A 16,407-nucleotide genomic window follows, 5' to 3' on the forward strand; every position below is an offset into this window, starting at 1 on the left:
GAGAGGAGGAGGTTACAGTAGTCCAGACGAGAGATGATGAGAGCATGTACAAGGAGTTTGGTGGTCTCAGGGGACAGGTAGGGGCGGATTTTGGATATGTTGCGCAGGTGAAAGTGACCGGACCTGGAAATGTTCTGAATTTAAGGGATAAATGAGAGGGCAGAAGTGAAGGTGATGCACAGACAACACACCTGAGGGGAGGGATGAATAATCTTGACTGATGTCACATTGTTTTTTGGTGTCCTACAGCTCAGCTCCGGAAACTGGAAGGCCTGAAAACCATCGCACTCACCACAAACGGGATCACATTGGCCCGGCAGCTGCCCAAGCTAAAAGAAGCAGGGCTGGACGTGATCAATGTCAGCCTGGACACACTCGTACCCGCCAAGTTTGAGTTTATTGTCAGGAGGAAAGGTGAGTGGTCCAAGTTTCCTATCAGAACAAAAACACATTGCAGAGATAAAAAGAACCTGTCATTAGGCAAATATGGAGGTGGCCACTTCTGTCCATTAAAGATTGTGTACTAGCTACCTGAAATCTATTTATTATTGCACAGTATTTATAAATCGCCAACATATTATGCAGCGCTGTACATTAAATAAGGGTGGCAAGTGACTTACAGACTGCAATAACACAGGAGGAGGAGAGGAACCTGCCCAGAAGAGCTTGCAATCGAAGAGGAGGGGGAAGTATCACACAATAGGAGAGGGATATGGATTGGTGGGGAATTACTGGGACTGCATTTGTTTATCCAGCTCTGCCCCCCAACGTTACATGGTCTGGCAAAGGATTTTTTTCTGCTACAGGTAACATGGTTCCTGTTTCTCTCCCATCCTATGATTGGGCAGGGAAAGGGAAAGCCGGGAACTGTTGTCCATACACTGTCTGTTCTTATCAACATGTTAGCTGTTACCAGGTCATTAGCTCTCTTGCTATCATAAAGCTGTATCAGGTCAAAGAGTGTTCATATCAAATACGGGAGGTTTTAGAGGGGTGTGACCACATAAACCTCAAAACCAGCTACAAAATACTGCACACAATACCATATGTACCTGTAGTAGCACCAGTTAAATATGCCATGTAGCCAAAAGTCAGTGAACACCTGACCAGCACACCAATATGATCCTGGACATCCAATTCTAAGCCATGGCCATTAATATGGGGCGGTCTACGCTTTCCTATTGGCCATTAATGTGTTGAAGCACCCTTCCCTGCATATAGTATGATGAGCCATCTGAGATAAGCACATAGCTAACATAAGCTTTCATGGTACAGAATTTTAGGAGAAAAACTAATATGATCAAATGTTACTTACAAATGTTGTTTAACATGCAATAAGATTTGTGCCCAATGGATGGCAGTGTAACAACACTACAGGAAGGGTTTTACTATTAGTTGCTCTGATTTTGTTGGAAGATAGTTATTCATAAAATAGATATTATTTTATGAATGTGTGTAGGTAATATAGCTTTACATTAGACTTAACTCTGCCTTTAACAAATGGCTGCATTCTCAGTGATTTCACCGGTCTCTAGTGATTGCATAGGCTGCATTCTTAGTGATTTCACCGGTCTCTAGTGATTGGATAGGCTGCACTCTCAGTGATGTCACTGGTTTTAGTGATTGGATAGGCTGCATTCTCAATGATGTCACCGGTCTCTAGTGATTGGATAGGCTTCATGCTCAGTGATGTCACTGGTTTTAGTGATTGGATAGGCTGCATTCTCAGTGATGTCACTGGTCTCTAGTGATTGGATAGGCTGCATTCTCAGTGATGTCACTGGTCTCTAGTTATTGGATAGGCTACATTCTTATGGATGAAGGACCATTAGTGAAGAATACCAGTCTTTGCCTTGCAATATTGACTCAAGATATTTCTGAGCTCCTTGTCTAGCTGCACTCATTCAGCCCCTCCCTGAGATATGCCACAACCATTGTAAATTATTCTTTCCTCTTAGAAAATAGGAGTAGATGGTTTCATTCATAATTACTTACCCCATTTCCTCCATTTCTGTGTTGCAGGGTTCCATAAAGTCATGGAAGGGATAAACCGTGCGGTGGAGCTGGGATACAATCCAGTTAAGGTGAGGAGGATCAGACTTCTGTTTTCTATCTTCTGCTGAAGATTCAATATTCAGGATGGCCAGGACATCTGATTAGAGGCTGAGATCCAGAACAGAAGGGCTTTGACCTGGTTTTAGCTATTACCTGTAAAGAAAGATCATACTTACAAATGCCTCTCAAACCTGCCAATAAAGTACACCTAATGCAGCTTCCTGTGTTGGGGTGTTAGCATTGCAGCACTGCTCCTGGATTCCGAACACGGTTGTCACTCCCATGTACGCTGTGCTTGCTTACACTACGATAGGATGAGAATACATTGCATGGGGGTTAGATATTGGCATTGTCACTGCTTGTCATTCAGCACCTGGGGACACCCAATCATGCCCACTGCTTTCTACAATGACAGCACCACCTCTGCTGCTGCTTTTCACAATCCACATTAGAAGCATGCAGCAAATCAGATCAAGTGCAGCTCTTTTCGATGCTGGAGGACATCACCTAACCCCTCCATCCCCATTCTGACTGTCCCCAGCCCTCCCCAATATTCAATGGATTTCGGTTCTTTCAATCATTGAGGTTCTCCATAACATGAAGATGTTTTTCAATTGATGGTTGTAATGTCTCCTCTCTGTTCGATCCTCCAGCTGAACTGCGTGGTGATGCGAGGACTGAACGAGGATGAGCTGCTGGATTTTGTAGCACTGACGGAGAAGCAGCCACTGGAGGTGCGCTTCATAGAATACATGCCCTTTGATGGTAAGTCTCCCTCTCTGAACATTCCATGCCACCAATACCTGGTAAGGTGCACAACATTCCAGAAAAGTATCTCCAACTTCTGATACTTCAAATCTGAATCTTTTGCAAACATTTAAATATCTTTAATGCCCGTGGCTACAATACATGCTCCATTCAAAATGTATTCATTTGTAGCCACCCCATTGTGCTGTAGAGAACAACTGTGACCACCCCCATCCATAATATATAATGCAAAGGATCATGGGATATCGAGTTTTCTTACAAACGCTTTATGTGCAATAGCTCTGCTGCCCTCTAGTGTTTAGCTAGAATTTTTTCTTTAATGTTAATGGCTCTTCAGAAGCAAAGAAGCCACTTGGATGAGCAGCAAAACATCTTTGATATAACAGAGGTCAAGGTTACTGTGACCAGCTATTATTAAAGTCAAATTATCTCTGGAAAACCTTTTTCATACATTTATGTTTTTTGACAGGCAACAAGTGGAACTTTAAGAAGATGGTGAGTTACCAGGAAATGTTGGACAGCATCCGTCAGAGGTGGCCGGAACTGGAAAAACTGCCCACTGAAATGTCCAGTACTTCCAAGGTACAGATCGAGAGATGAGCACTGCTAGCATTGTGTTTATTTATATTGAAAATTCCTTTTTCAGCATTACTACCCAGCACCTAATATTCTTTTTATAAGGAAGATTAATGGTTAGTAATAATAATATAAGGTGATAAAAATGAAAGCAACAACTCTTAAGGCTCTATTTATAAATTATTCCCCTCTCAATTGGTTTATTCTTTTCGTTTATACAGAAGGCATTTCCATTTGTGATAGCTGTGCACTTTTTGATTTTGACCACTAGGTGGCAGAACAAGTCATTGTTCTAATAGGATCTGGAATGAGAATTTTAGAGAAATTCAAAAACTGTCAGTGAATTTCAGAAGCATTGACTGGGGGAATAATTTATAAATAGAGCCCACAGCCTAAAAAGCCATAGGAAGCTCACAGAAATGGGGCCAAAAACGAATCTTGCATAAAGCGGAGAACAAATATGTTACAGCAAGAAGTAATTAATTCTAGCCTGGAGTCTTGTATAGGAACAGATGGAAGGAATACAGTGAAATCTGAATTATTTCAAGAATTGATTCTCTTTTTTTTTTTTTTTTTTTATTATCACATAAGATTTTTAAACTTTAAACTGAATGGCTGACCTTTTGCCATTTTTCTATATCATTGACATGGGATTATAAATCAACAAAACCGCCTGATCACATGGTCAGCACTGAAGGTTACTATTATGGTTCAGATTATTTTTTGGCAAATAAAACCAGGCAAAGATAATTTAAACAAGCTCAAATGGCTATTTAAAGACCACTATACCCTTAATAATTATTATAATAATTTAATATATAATTTGTTGGGGGGAAATCTTTAAAATTGAAACAAGTAATTCCCCCTATTTTCTAAGCCAAGTTTTTTTTCTGTAATTCTGTGTGATCCATCTCGCCTGTCTGGATATTTGGCTATCAATTCCAACTCACTGTATTTGTTTTTTATCCCTTGCCAGGCTTATCGGGTGCCCAATTTCCAGGGGCAGATCGGCTTCATCACATCCATGTCTGAACACTTCTGTGGCTCGTGTAATCGGCTACGGATCACGGCAGATGGAAACCTAAAGGTACGGAAGAGATATGATTGCTCCTTGTCTTGGTATATGGTTAAAATAAAAATTCAATTCCTCTTAAAGTAATATAAAGCTCAGCTCTGGGCACAATTCAGGTTAAAACTGAAGCAATGGCCCACCTATGTGTTCCAATTTAGTAGTCATGCACCCCTCAATGTGGTAAACTTCCATGAAGACCGATCAACCTTGTCTGTGTTCTATGAGTGGGGCGACCGGTCTCTTCAATACCCAGTTGTAATCTTCATTTCATCAGATGTACCTGAACAAAATGGCTGTTCCTATCTCTGCCCACCAATGGGCCCAAGGTAAATGGTGGTTAATGTGGCCCTGGCCAGCTCCTCCCATCAACAAACCCCCCCTTACTTCTCAGCTCAGCATCTCCTTTCTTTGATGTCGGTGACCATAAAACATTATTAGCTGTGCTTTTGCAATAGCGTGTTTCCAATGCAATACTATAATTTCATACATTTTTAGGCCTCTGTGGGCCACCTTTACTCTACAATGTTCTCACCCCATCCATCAAGACCTCTGAGATGTAGTGTAGTGTTCCCCCCTAGCCCCTTTTAGCTGGGTGCACCACCCAGCACTTTTCAGTAACCACCCGGCTGTTTTTGGGTTGTTACTGATTGGTTGAGGCTGCCACCTGCCTACAATTATTTCCTACTTGGCTTAAAAAAGTTTCTGGGTTGAACGCGGTAGTGATGTCCTATTGGATACCTTGCTGCATAGATACATTTCTTGAACTTGTAAGGGATCTGGAGGACCACTTTAAAAATTCACATACCATGTTTATGGGCCCTCCGTATCATGTCAAAATCTTACACAGTAGACAATGCTTTCCAATATGCAGCACTTTTATAGGTAGTGACCCGTCCCCTACTCTCATGTTTTCTCACAGGTCTGTCTATTTGGAAACTCTGAAGTGTCTCTCAGGGATTTGCTGCGGTCTGGGGCGAGTGAGGAGAAGCTTATTCAGATCATTGGCGCCGCTGTGGGAAGGAAAAAGAAACAGCATGCAGGTAAGTGTCTGAGGTCTCTGATGGCTTTGTAATATGACTTATCTGTACCCATTTGGACTGGTAAACTATAGGCATTTATAAAGGATCCCCTAGCTAGTTTTTATAACAAAAAAAACTGCTCAGCCTGGAGTACTTGCCTTTTCTTCATTACTAGCATCTGCAGTACCACTTCCCCACCACAAGATGTCTTCAGTATTGTGGTTGTAACACCCAGCCTCATGCTGGGGCGTACTGTGAGTGCCGGGTGTCAAAGACTTATCAATGGGTGTCACCACAACACTGCACAGTCACACACAATGATACAAAGAGCAAACAGATTCCTTTCCCTGGTTGAAGAATAAAAGCTTACAATTGGTTACCAGAGGTTGTAGTCCTGCTTTTTGTTTTGCTGCAGTATCAAAGCAGAACTAAATTTGGACAATGCCACAATCTGATTATTATTTTTTATTTTATTATTACAATTTGTGAAGTGATGGCTCCAGCTTCCTTTCATGTATGAACTGAGACATGTTTCTTCACTCTCAGGTATGTTCAGCATATCGCAGATGAAGAACCGGCCGATGATCCTGATTGGTGGGTGACACAACCTGTACGTATGGGGTGGGGAGTCACCATTGGTCACTTCAATGCTTTGATTTTCTCACTTATTGAAGGGCGACGTTCATATTGGAGAAAATGTTTTTAAAGTACAGAGTTTGTAAGAACCGAATCATTTCATGTTAGCTGTAGTCAAATCTTTTCTTAGGCAACTGAAGGGGTAAATCTCTGAAAAGATTCCTAATATGTTCTGTTACAGTGAGGTCCGGGGGGGGGGGGTTGCTTGATGGCATATGGATTGGGGCACACGGGAAGTCACTGGGTCACTTGATGGCAAATGGATTTGAGGTATACAGGAAGTCACTGGGTCAGGGGGAGTCACTTGATGGCATATGGACTGGGTGGGGACACACAAGAAGTCACTGGGTCGGTCACACGATGGCATATGGATTGGGGCACATGGGAAGTCACTGGGTCACTTGATGGCAAATGGACTGGGGGCCCACAGGAAGTCACTGGGTTGGGGGGGTTCACTTGATGGCAAATGGACTTGGGGCACGCAGGAAGTCACTGAGTCCTAGGATGATTCATTAACAAGGAGCACACTTTGGAGCACATGGGAGGGCTAGGGTTCACCTCATAGTGGCTAGAATATTGAGCCTCGTCAATCCTTGATGCTTTGAAGCATCCACAAGGTTCTTTGGTGGACAGGTTTTTTTTTTTTTTTGCTGCATTAAAAATCTAGATATTTATTTCATGTGATTGATCAAGCTGACCTTCTCCTTATTGTTTCACATGAGCCGTGACTGATGTAACTTTTGTGGCGCTATATAAATCCTGTTTATTAATAAAATTAATGATAATATTTTGCAGGTGACCGGAAGCTTCCACAGAAAACCTTACAGAAGGTCCAGGGAACCGGATCATATACGCACACTTTACTGCTCTGCAATAATGGAAGTTTCTACCTACCGCTCCTAGATTTTAGACTCAAGACCATGGTGCTCCCACTGCGGGCTTTCTGCAGTGACCCGAAAAACTTTAATCCTCACCCATTGTGCCTTACACCACAAGAGTCTTCCGCTGCAATACCCACTGAGCATTTATCAGATACGCACAATCTCTGTCCGCAGGGAACCTCCGAGGACTTAACACACGTTGACCGAGATGGGAAAGTTTTCATGGTGGATGTTGGGAGTAAATTGGATACAAAACGCACGGCAGTTGCTACGGCTGTTGTTCGCTTGGGGCCAAAACTCTTCCACATGGTCCAAGCAAACCAGCTGAAGAAAGGAGATGTCCTCACGGTGGCACACATCGCTGGCATCCAGGGGGCCAAACTCACCAGTCAGCTGATCCCCCTCTGCCATAACATCCCTTTAAGTCAGGTCAATGTGTCCTTGAAACTGGACAGCTCTCGGTTCGCTGTGGCAATCAGAGCCGAGTGTAGCACTTACGGTAAAACAGGTGTAGAGATGGAAGCGTTGACCTCTGCCAGCGTGGCGGCTTTGACCATCTATGACATGTGCAAAGCCGTCACTCATGATATTGTAATTGAAGAAGTGAAACTGGAAAGCAAAACGGGAGGGCAGAGAGGAGACTTCCAACGTCAGCAACCGTCAACTTAAAGCGGAACTAAACTCAAAATTTATTGCTTTATGTAAAAGAGTAGACAACCCCTTTAGTTAAAGTTGTATTTTTTTTTTTTTTTCAAGTGCAACACAAAAGGGGTGCAGCACCTCCCCTTTCTAATTAGAGCGCAAATGCCCCTGGGAAACCTACATCTTGGGAGGCTCTTGGCTGCTCCTTCTGCGCATGCCCTAATTTTGGGCATGCGCAGAAGGAGCCCTTTCCTAACCTCCCTAGCGGTCTAATTCCGTCCAAATTTCCATGCAAAAAGTGATACAATTTTTTGCATGGAAATTTATTTTTCATTGTAGGCTATACTTCTTAGGCATAACTCGCCGATATTTAATGAATTGAACAAATTTAATAAACTCTAACAAAACTCTGTTAAAAAAAATATTTAAACATGTAACTGTACAGTAGCATGCATATATATATATATATATATATATATATATATATGCTACTGTACAGTTACATGTTTAAATATTTTTTTTAACAGAGTTTTGTGTTTTGTTAGAGTTTATTAAATTTGTTCAATTCATTAAATATCGGCGAGTTATGCCTATATATTATATGAATATTTCTTTATATTGGACTCAATACAGCTATTTTGTATTGAATCAAATACAAAATTATTTGAATTTCCCGCCGATCCGCCCGCACCAATTTTACTGGGAAACCCCAAAGATCGTCTCTGCATTCGCCGGCTGGAGACCGGGGAGGAAGGACGTGTCCCCAAGGCCTGCGGGGACCAGCAGAACGCTAGGTAGGTGGTTTTTTTTTTTAGCTAAAAGCTACCCCGAGTGTGACTCAGGAATACCGATTTTGGCCTGGAAAATCCACCGTCACACCGTTAGGGGTGTTAAAGGAAGGAAAAAAAAAAAAGCCGCACGTTTAGTGAGATCTGTAATCTTTTTCATTATCTACGTCACCCAAACTCACACCTTCACAGTGTGGGATTGGGTCACGTAGGAAGAAGAACCCGGAGAAAGAGAGAAGATAATGGTGGCGGCGCCCGGTGCTTCCTCTTGGCTGAAGACGGATACCGGGACGACGGATCTGTGGGATTAAAGGTGAGGGGGTTTTTTTTCTGGATTTAGTTCCGCTTTAAAGGACATTCGAGTAAAATGGACATTGGGATCTGTGGTCTCAATGGCTTCACCGCCACGATCTCTGCACCAGCGCTCCCAGCTCCTTCCAGCAGCCAACAAAGGGGTCTCACTTCCTATACATTCAATGTAAAATTGATGAGCTACAGCCTTTGTTATTGCTATGGAAAAGGGCGGAGCTGGGAACGCCGGAGAAGAAATATTACAGTTTGAGAAGCTGGGTTTTATAATCATTGGATGTCCTGATACTACTGAGGCCAAAACCTGGATTTGTAATATTGAATTCTATTACATTAGTGCCATGTACATAGCTAATGCCAACTAGATAACATGTTTATATTTCTTCAGAACTTTGGGATTTGTCATTCTTTCAGGATTTCTCCAGCCAGTGATGACATTTCAGGATTTTGTGGGCCTTTATTTTTTAATTAAATGAAATACAATCAAAGGTTTGTGGACCCTTGACTATCACATCTACATCAGTCACCACATGGCATGGGGCACCAATGCAATGCAAGCCTGTTTTATGTGTCCTGTGATATTATCCAGTATTTATATAGCACTGACATATTATGCAGCTCTGTACAAGGCCCCCAGTCATGTGACTAGCTGTCCCTCATAGGAGCACACAATCTAATGTCCCTACCATAGTCATATGTCAATAATACAGTCTAAGGTCAATTTTGGGGGGGAGCCAATTAACCTAACTGCGTATTTTGGGGATGTGGGAGGAAACCGGACTACCCAGAGGAAACCCACACAAACACAGGGAGAACCTGCAAACTCCATGCAGATAGAGTCCTGCCCAAGATTCCAACCTGGGACCCAGCTCTGCAAGGGCCAGAGTGCTCTACAGTATCCTTGTTGTGAATGGTTTCTCCATACAAGAAATGACAAACTCAGACAATTTATTTCAAACACGATTTATTGGTATTTACAATCTATCCAGTTTGATCGGCTGATCGCGGTCACATGGTTACGGGTTAAACACTAAAGTGGCTTCTGCTAAGGCACAAAATCTCCGCTAATACTGCAGCTTTACAGTTATCAGACGCACTGACACCCCAAAAATATATTTTTATTGCTGGATGGTTGGAGAGCAGAGGCAGCTGGTAGACCCTAAACATCTGACAGGTTCACTTTAAATCACATGTTGTGGCCTGAAATAAGCCCCGCCCCCACATGCTGGGAGTTGTAGTTCTGTGCAAAATTTCAGGCACATGGGTGTTGACAATTTTGTTTTTTTAATTACTAACAGAAGCCAGCACAACATTATCCTGGGGGTGATGATAAAGTATTGGGATGACGAGGAGGCGCCGTGCAACCAGCTGGGGCCGTCTGATCATTAGACTATAGACATCATGGTGTTAGGGCTGAGAATTTCTATCCAGTAGCCGTCGGGGTCCTGAATAAATGCTAATCCTTTCATTTTCCCTGTAAAAAGAAAAACAGAACAGCCATGTCAATGAGAGGCCTCCATATTTCTACTCATCGGGTACACAGTACAGATTCCTGAGCTGTTACATCGTCTATACACAAAGCAATTCTATGACATTAGGATAATATTATCACTAAAATCCAAAGCGCTGGGCACCACTATGGGGGAGCTCTGCATGCTTAATGCCAGATTCTTCTCTCCAAGGTGCAGGTATGGCTGCCTTCAAAGTGGATGCTGGAGCTTCTCTATGCAATGAGGGCAGATCGTGGCTGATGGGAGGAGCCAACAGGGGTGTTGTACTTATCCTCCAGAACACACAGCAGTGCTTAGACCCATTTGTACCATCAGCCCTGATGCAAGCAGTGGGCTGGCTCCTGGGAGGAGTATGGTAAATATCAAACTGACTTCATTTCAGTCTGCAGAGGTACTTAAATTTAATTGCATGCCATTCACTGTAGGTAATGCTAAACCTCCAAAATTTAGGGACCGGAATCTAGTGAATGAGAAAAGCAGGGTAGAGAACGGTCAGGCTGGGGGGAAGGAGTTAGATGAGGCTGATTTCCTTTGGCCATAATAAGAGGCAGGGTCTGACTTGCTGCAGCTTCTAATGGACATTGTAAGAAGCGCCTATACAACACTGCAAGGCTGGAGGGTAAATATAAATCCTGAATTGTGGTGTAAACATTTCTGGTAAAACACGGGGGTTCAGAATAATATTTACCATCATCGGGCTTCTTCACAAAGGTGACTCCGAGTTCTTCAAACCTTTTACAAGCAGCATAAACATCGGGGACAGCGATTCCTATGTGACCTGCGGAGAGGAGAGGATTCAGCTTTGACAAGGAGACAACAACACACCGGCTCATGTGATTACATACACAGCAGACTAAAGTGTCAGAAGAGAGATTCCTGACCAATTCTCTTCTGGTGTTATGAAATATTGCATAGTAGTATTTTGCATTCTCTTTTTCATCCAGCAGATGGCGCCTTAGTACTTATTTTTAGATTATCCAGTATTTTTATAGCGCCAACATAATATACAGCACTGTACAAAGTCCATAGTCATGTCACTAGCTGTCCATCAAAGGAGCTCACAATCTAATGTCTCTATCATAGTCATATGTCATTGAATCCTGACACCAGCAGATGACCAGATCGGGTTTACCTCCTGTCCCCCACAGAAAGCTGGGACTGCAGCAGACAGAATCACCACAAACACAGCCACGTCTGATGAATCCAATGACAAAGAAAAGTCACCCGACCTGAATGTAATACTTCACCTATGGCATGGCCATGGAGCCCAAGGTATGTTTGTGGAATGCTATAAAAATTGATTAGGGGAGGCCAACCCAGTAAAAGCTGAGAAGTCCTTGGTGAACATAAACATGTAAAATGAGTCACTTACCGAATCCTCGGGGGTCAGAGTTGCCGTTGTGATAAGGTTTCTCATCATGTTCTGTTCCCCAGTTACTGCAGAATAGAAGATACAAAAGGTCAGCTGGGTCAGGAGAGGATATGGCAGAGCGGGGTTGTGCGATGGGCTTACAGCAGACCAGTCCAATATACGGACCAGCAATCCTTTATACTTGGCCAGCAGGTGTCGCCCTATCAATCTCTCATAATCAAAGCTTTGCCCCATGTTGTCAGGTGGCGTGGTTGGGCCATTATGCTGGCCTGGTTATGTACGGCAGTCTAGGACACAGAGACACTGAACCTCCGGGATCCCGGGCTGGGCTGCAGGCAATGCCCTATTTTGCAAGCTTTGGATCAGCTGTATCCTGATATAAGGACCAGACCCAGGTTTGAACTATCCTTAATTTTGCGACATTAATCCCACTTCCTGTGAACTTGGGGAGTCCCATCAGTCACACTGAATAAAGATGCAATGATCAATGTCCATGGCATTCCAAAGAGGACCGGGGACACTGTGTGAACAGTCAGGGTCAGTGCCATCCAAGGGCAGGGGGACTGCCAAAGACTCCAAAAAGCTGGGACTCAGAAAAACAAACACTGCTATGGTAATGCCCCTGACAACTTCTTATTATATTTCATTGGATGTCTAAAACATCCATACAAGCAGTGTGAATGTTTGAATGTGAACTGGAATCATCAATTTTGTAGCAGCCAATCAGATGCAATGATAAAGCCATGTAGAGAAAAGAGTGATTGAGAAATGAGCCAATCACTGTCCTGCTTCCTCCCTCAATGTCCAGTCATAGGCTGGGGGAGGGACCAGGACAAGCTAGGCTCAGAGGAAGAAGTGGAATAAATGATCTCAGCTTTTAAACTGGGACACCTAGTGGCAGAAACAAAATACTACAGGGAAATCTCTGGATTGACAGTAAATTGTTCTGATTCAGTTATTTCATGTGCTGAGCATTTTTATTTGAATGTGTAGCAACATTAAATAATGACATGCTCGTTTCATCATGCATGGAGCTTGCCGGTAGGGGGCCGCCATGGCACAGACCAAGCAGCCTTTTCCGTGGGTGAATAATACACACAGCACAGCCTGAATCGTTCAGTGAATGTGGAGGGAAAAATAATAAATGACAGGCGGTGATGCGTTCTACTCACTGTGTGAGCTCCAGGGTGGCTTTTCGTGAGAAGGTCCAGGCCGTTTTCTCCTTGACGTCCTCCGGGATGTCCTTCTTGTCCTCGTAGCCCATGAAATAGAGAGAGAATTTCATAGAAGGGAAATCCAATTTCTGGAGGAGGCTGTAAGAATAAAACATAAAATAAACCCAACACTGTATAACCCACAACAGCAGCTGAAGCATTAACTCCAGGCAAATGCCAAAAATAAACGTGCTGTGATTATAAGATGACAGATAGAAAACTTTAATAAATCTTTACATTATCAATGTGAACAGGGTGAGTCATGTGATCACTGCTGTCCCTGGCCAGCTTGCTCTGTGCCGGTCTGACACGCCCCCTTTGATGAGTCAAAGCACAAGATCTCCAATCAGGAAAGCCCACACTCCCTGCTGATTGGAGAGCTCCGCCCCTGAGTTAGCAGCTGAAGTGTCAGAGGTCGCAGAGAGAGCAGCGGAAGACTTCTATGGGGAATCCTGCCAAGGTTTTAACCAATTGTAATGGATCATCCGACCCCCCTGCAGGGGCATTTATCAGATGAGGGTAGGAGGGGGCTGGGGCCTTGTAATGTATGAACAGAGCCCAATAATGGGAGAGTTGACTTAAGGCGCAGGGCATTATGGGTAATGTGTACTAAGGTGAGGGCGGCAGTGTAAGATTAGCTTTGCTGTCCACATAAAGGTGTGGAGGAGACACGAGCACACATGAGGGGCGGAGGAGGTTGTGCGCACACGATGCTGCGTTTTATCTCGGCGGGTAACGAGGAGTCGCTGCACATCCAGACATATAACATAGGGCACCAGGAGGGGGCGCACAGTCACTCACGTCATGCCAAGGCACTTGGTGTAGAACGGAAGGGATTTCTGGGGGTCTTTGATCCGTAGCATTGTTTGCTGCATCATAAAATCCTGCAATGAGAAATGAAAATGTGAAAGGTCAGATGGCAGCTGATACGAGCACAGAATTAGCAGCGACCTTCAACCGCCGGCCAAATCTCATCCACACACACCCCCCCCCCCGCCATAATTAACACATGGGGTGTGAGCACAGTGCAGGACAATCCCGTGTACATAGATGTCATGGCGTCGCGTCTGCCCCGTACACGCATGTTCTGGCATGATGCTCAGCACTCCACACAATGCAAGCTCTGTAACCTCAAAGAGCCACAATGGAGCCTTTACACATTACTGCAATAATTAGTGCTTAATGACTCCTAATGACTGGGCAGTGAAAGGAGAGGCAGCGTAGTAATGAGCTTTATTAAAAGACATTATAGAGAATTAAGTTTTAGGTGTCGTGTAATATGAGTCATGTGATCTGGGTCATTACCTCCATAGAGGGCCCTCTCGGTCAGTTGGGCCCCTGATGACTCCTCCAGCCTCACACACAGAAAGGCATTGCAGCCCCCATTCTGTCATACACCGGTCCTGGCTCTCACACTCCCGCCCCTCACGCTTTTAGGACCCCCTCCTGTCCTCTCCCTCCTCCCCTCGGTTACCTTGGTGACGGGCTCTGGGTCCCCGCATGCCTTGTACGCCGCTTCATCGCTCAGCCCGACCAACTCCGGTGTCTCCGCCATCTTCTCTTCCGCACCCTGTGACATCACCCGACACCTGACCACTCCTCTCCAATCACCTTGCAGAGGTTAGAGTCATGCACTGACAAGAGGGTGGAGGCGGAGCCATAACTGACAGCTGTCAAAAGGGGCGGGTCCATAGTTGATAGGTAACAACAAAACTTTCTCATTGGCCCTGCGGCTGTCTGTAATGGGGCGGGGTTTGGGCGAACTGACAGCATGCTGTTGAGAAGTGCTACCCATCAGATTGTCCAACCTGATTTAAGTAAATGGGCCAGGACAATCTGATAGGTGGGATTTTCTTTTTTTCCTAATAATAAAATATGTATAAACCTTTATAGCTTCCTTCAATATCCATAACATTTTATTTTCTTTCAGCTTTGAAATATTTTCTAAAGTTGTGAAAAAGTCCACATTTCTTACAAACCAGTAATTATATCCAATGATATGGAGCTACCAGTTCCCTAATATCCCCCTATAGGTGAGGCAATATTTATGGTGGGATGGACCATGCACCTGGAGACACAGGCAGCCAGGTGAACAACAGTCCACTAATGCAGCCAGGTGCAAGACAGGGAGGGGTATAACATGTCCATCAAGGACAGAACATGCACCTGGCTACCTGTAATGACTGGACACCTGGCCCCCAGGTGGGACTGAACATGCACCTGGCTGCCTTGATGGACAGTGGGAGACACAGGCAGCCAGGTGCACAATCTGTTGAGCCAGGTCTATGGTCCACCCAGCAGGATAGCCAGATGCAAGTTCTGTCTACAAAGGCAGCAAGGGGAAAGGTATATACATCAAGAACAGAATGTGCACCTGGCTGACCCTGTCCCTGACTGATCGTGCACTATGCTGCCTTGTTGGGCAAACCATGCACCTGGCTGTTCAGGTTGATAAAACATCAACCTGACTGCCAGTGTCTGTTGATGGATAGACCTAATTTACTCTCTGAACCAACCACACACCTGGCTGCCTTGATGGACATATCATCTACCTGGCTGCCTTCATAGACAGCAGGGGACACAGACAGCCAGGTGCACAATCTGTCTAGTGATGCAGCATGGGGAACTTTATGTCTATCAAGAATATAATGTGCACCTGGCTGCCTGTGCCTCTTGCTGGATGACCGGGCATCTCACTCCCTGGCTGCACTGACTATGCATGCACAATTATTGCCTTGCACCTGGCAGCTATGTCTCTTGATAGATGGACTGTGTACCTAGTTTACTGGTTGGTTTGTCCATGCACCTGGCTGCCTATGTCCCTTGCACAGTGGACCATGTACCTGGCTTCCTCTGTCCTATGCTGTCCATGAAGGCAGCCAGGTACACATTGTGTCCATCAGGGCAGCCAGGTGTGCAGTCCATTCAGCCAGAAAGATGGTATTAGTGTCCATTCATCAAAAGACACAGGCAGCCAGGTGCACATCGTGTCCATCAGAGCAGCCAGGTGGATGTTATGTCCATAAAGGACATTCTGTGCACCCAATGGCAGATGTATCCATCAGTGCGCACCAAAAAACTAATTTGGATTCCCCAATGGAAGTGAAGGGTGATGGGAATAGTGAGGAATCTGGATGGACCTGGACCTGGATGGCGCACATGGCAAACAGAGGTCAATGGGTGTTAGGGCCAGCTGGGGGCTCCACCATGCTTTATTTTATGCTGATAGTGGTAAGTGGCATTTATTATTAGATCCATTATTCCAAATTACTTTTCTTTGAGATTTGTATAAATATTCCGCCAAGCCTCAGAATAACAATGGTTTGAGTTATCTAAATACATCGTACAAATAATTTATCCATGTTATCTATCTATAATACAATCTAGTAGGGGCTCCCATATAAATTATTCCCCTCTGCACTTTTGCACGGTTGGCCACTAGGTGGCAGAACGAGTCATTGTTTTAATAGGAACTGAAAGCAGAAATGGAGAGAAATTTGACCATTTCAGATTAATTGATTTGGTGAATATTTTTCATAAATTTTAATATTATAATAAATATTT

The 16,407-nt window shown here is 44.2% G+C and overlaps 2 protein-coding genes across 3 annotated transcripts in view; one reads left to right on the forward strand and one right to left on the reverse strand.

Annotated features, from left to right (window-relative positions):
- Positions 1-9,234, forward strand: part of MOCS1 (molybdenum cofactor synthesis 1) — a 22,788-nt gene extending 13,554 nt beyond the window's left edge. The window contains exons 4-11 of one of the 2 annotated variants that reach the window (XM_072409997.1): positions 250-414; positions 2,023-2,084; positions 2,709-2,820; positions 3,293-3,405; positions 4,376-4,486; positions 5,391-5,511; positions 6,037-6,084; positions 6,922-9,234. In XM_072409997.1, the coding sequence (XP_072266098.1) occupies positions 250-414; positions 2,023-2,084; positions 2,709-2,820; positions 3,293-3,405; positions 4,376-4,486; positions 5,391-5,511; positions 6,037-6,084; positions 6,922-7,676 (1,487 nt within the window). In that variant the 3' untranslated portion in view covers positions 7,677-9,234. Of the gene's footprint in view, positions 1-249; positions 415-2,022; positions 2,085-2,708; positions 2,821-3,292; positions 3,406-4,375; positions 4,487-5,390; positions 5,512-6,036; positions 6,101-6,921 lie in introns of both variants that reach the window. The other variant, XM_072409998.1, reaches the window with a different exon arrangement.
- A 774-nt stretch (positions 9,235-10,008) lies between these two features.
- GLO1 (glyoxalase I) lies at positions 10,009-14,469 on the reverse strand. Its single transcript, XM_072410000.1, has 6 exons — positions 14,318-14,469; positions 13,645-13,727; positions 12,802-12,942; positions 11,630-11,694; positions 10,946-11,035; positions 10,009-10,220 (listed from the first exon to the last, which is right to left on the reverse strand). Exons 1-6 carry the CDS (start codon positions 14,420-14,422, stop codon positions 10,132-10,134), a joined length of 573 nt encoding a protein of 190 aa, XP_072266101.1. The 5' UTR covers positions 14,423-14,469; the 3' UTR covers positions 10,009-10,131.
- Positions 14,470-16,407: the final 1,938 nt, after the last annotated feature.

Source organism: Pyxicephalus adspersus, chromosome 4 (genome assembly GCF_032062135.1).
Source record: "Pyxicephalus adspersus chromosome 4, UCB_Pads_2.0, whole genome shotgun sequence".
NCBI lineage: Eukaryota > Metazoa > Chordata > Amphibia > Anura > Pyxicephalidae > Pyxicephalus > Pyxicephalus adspersus.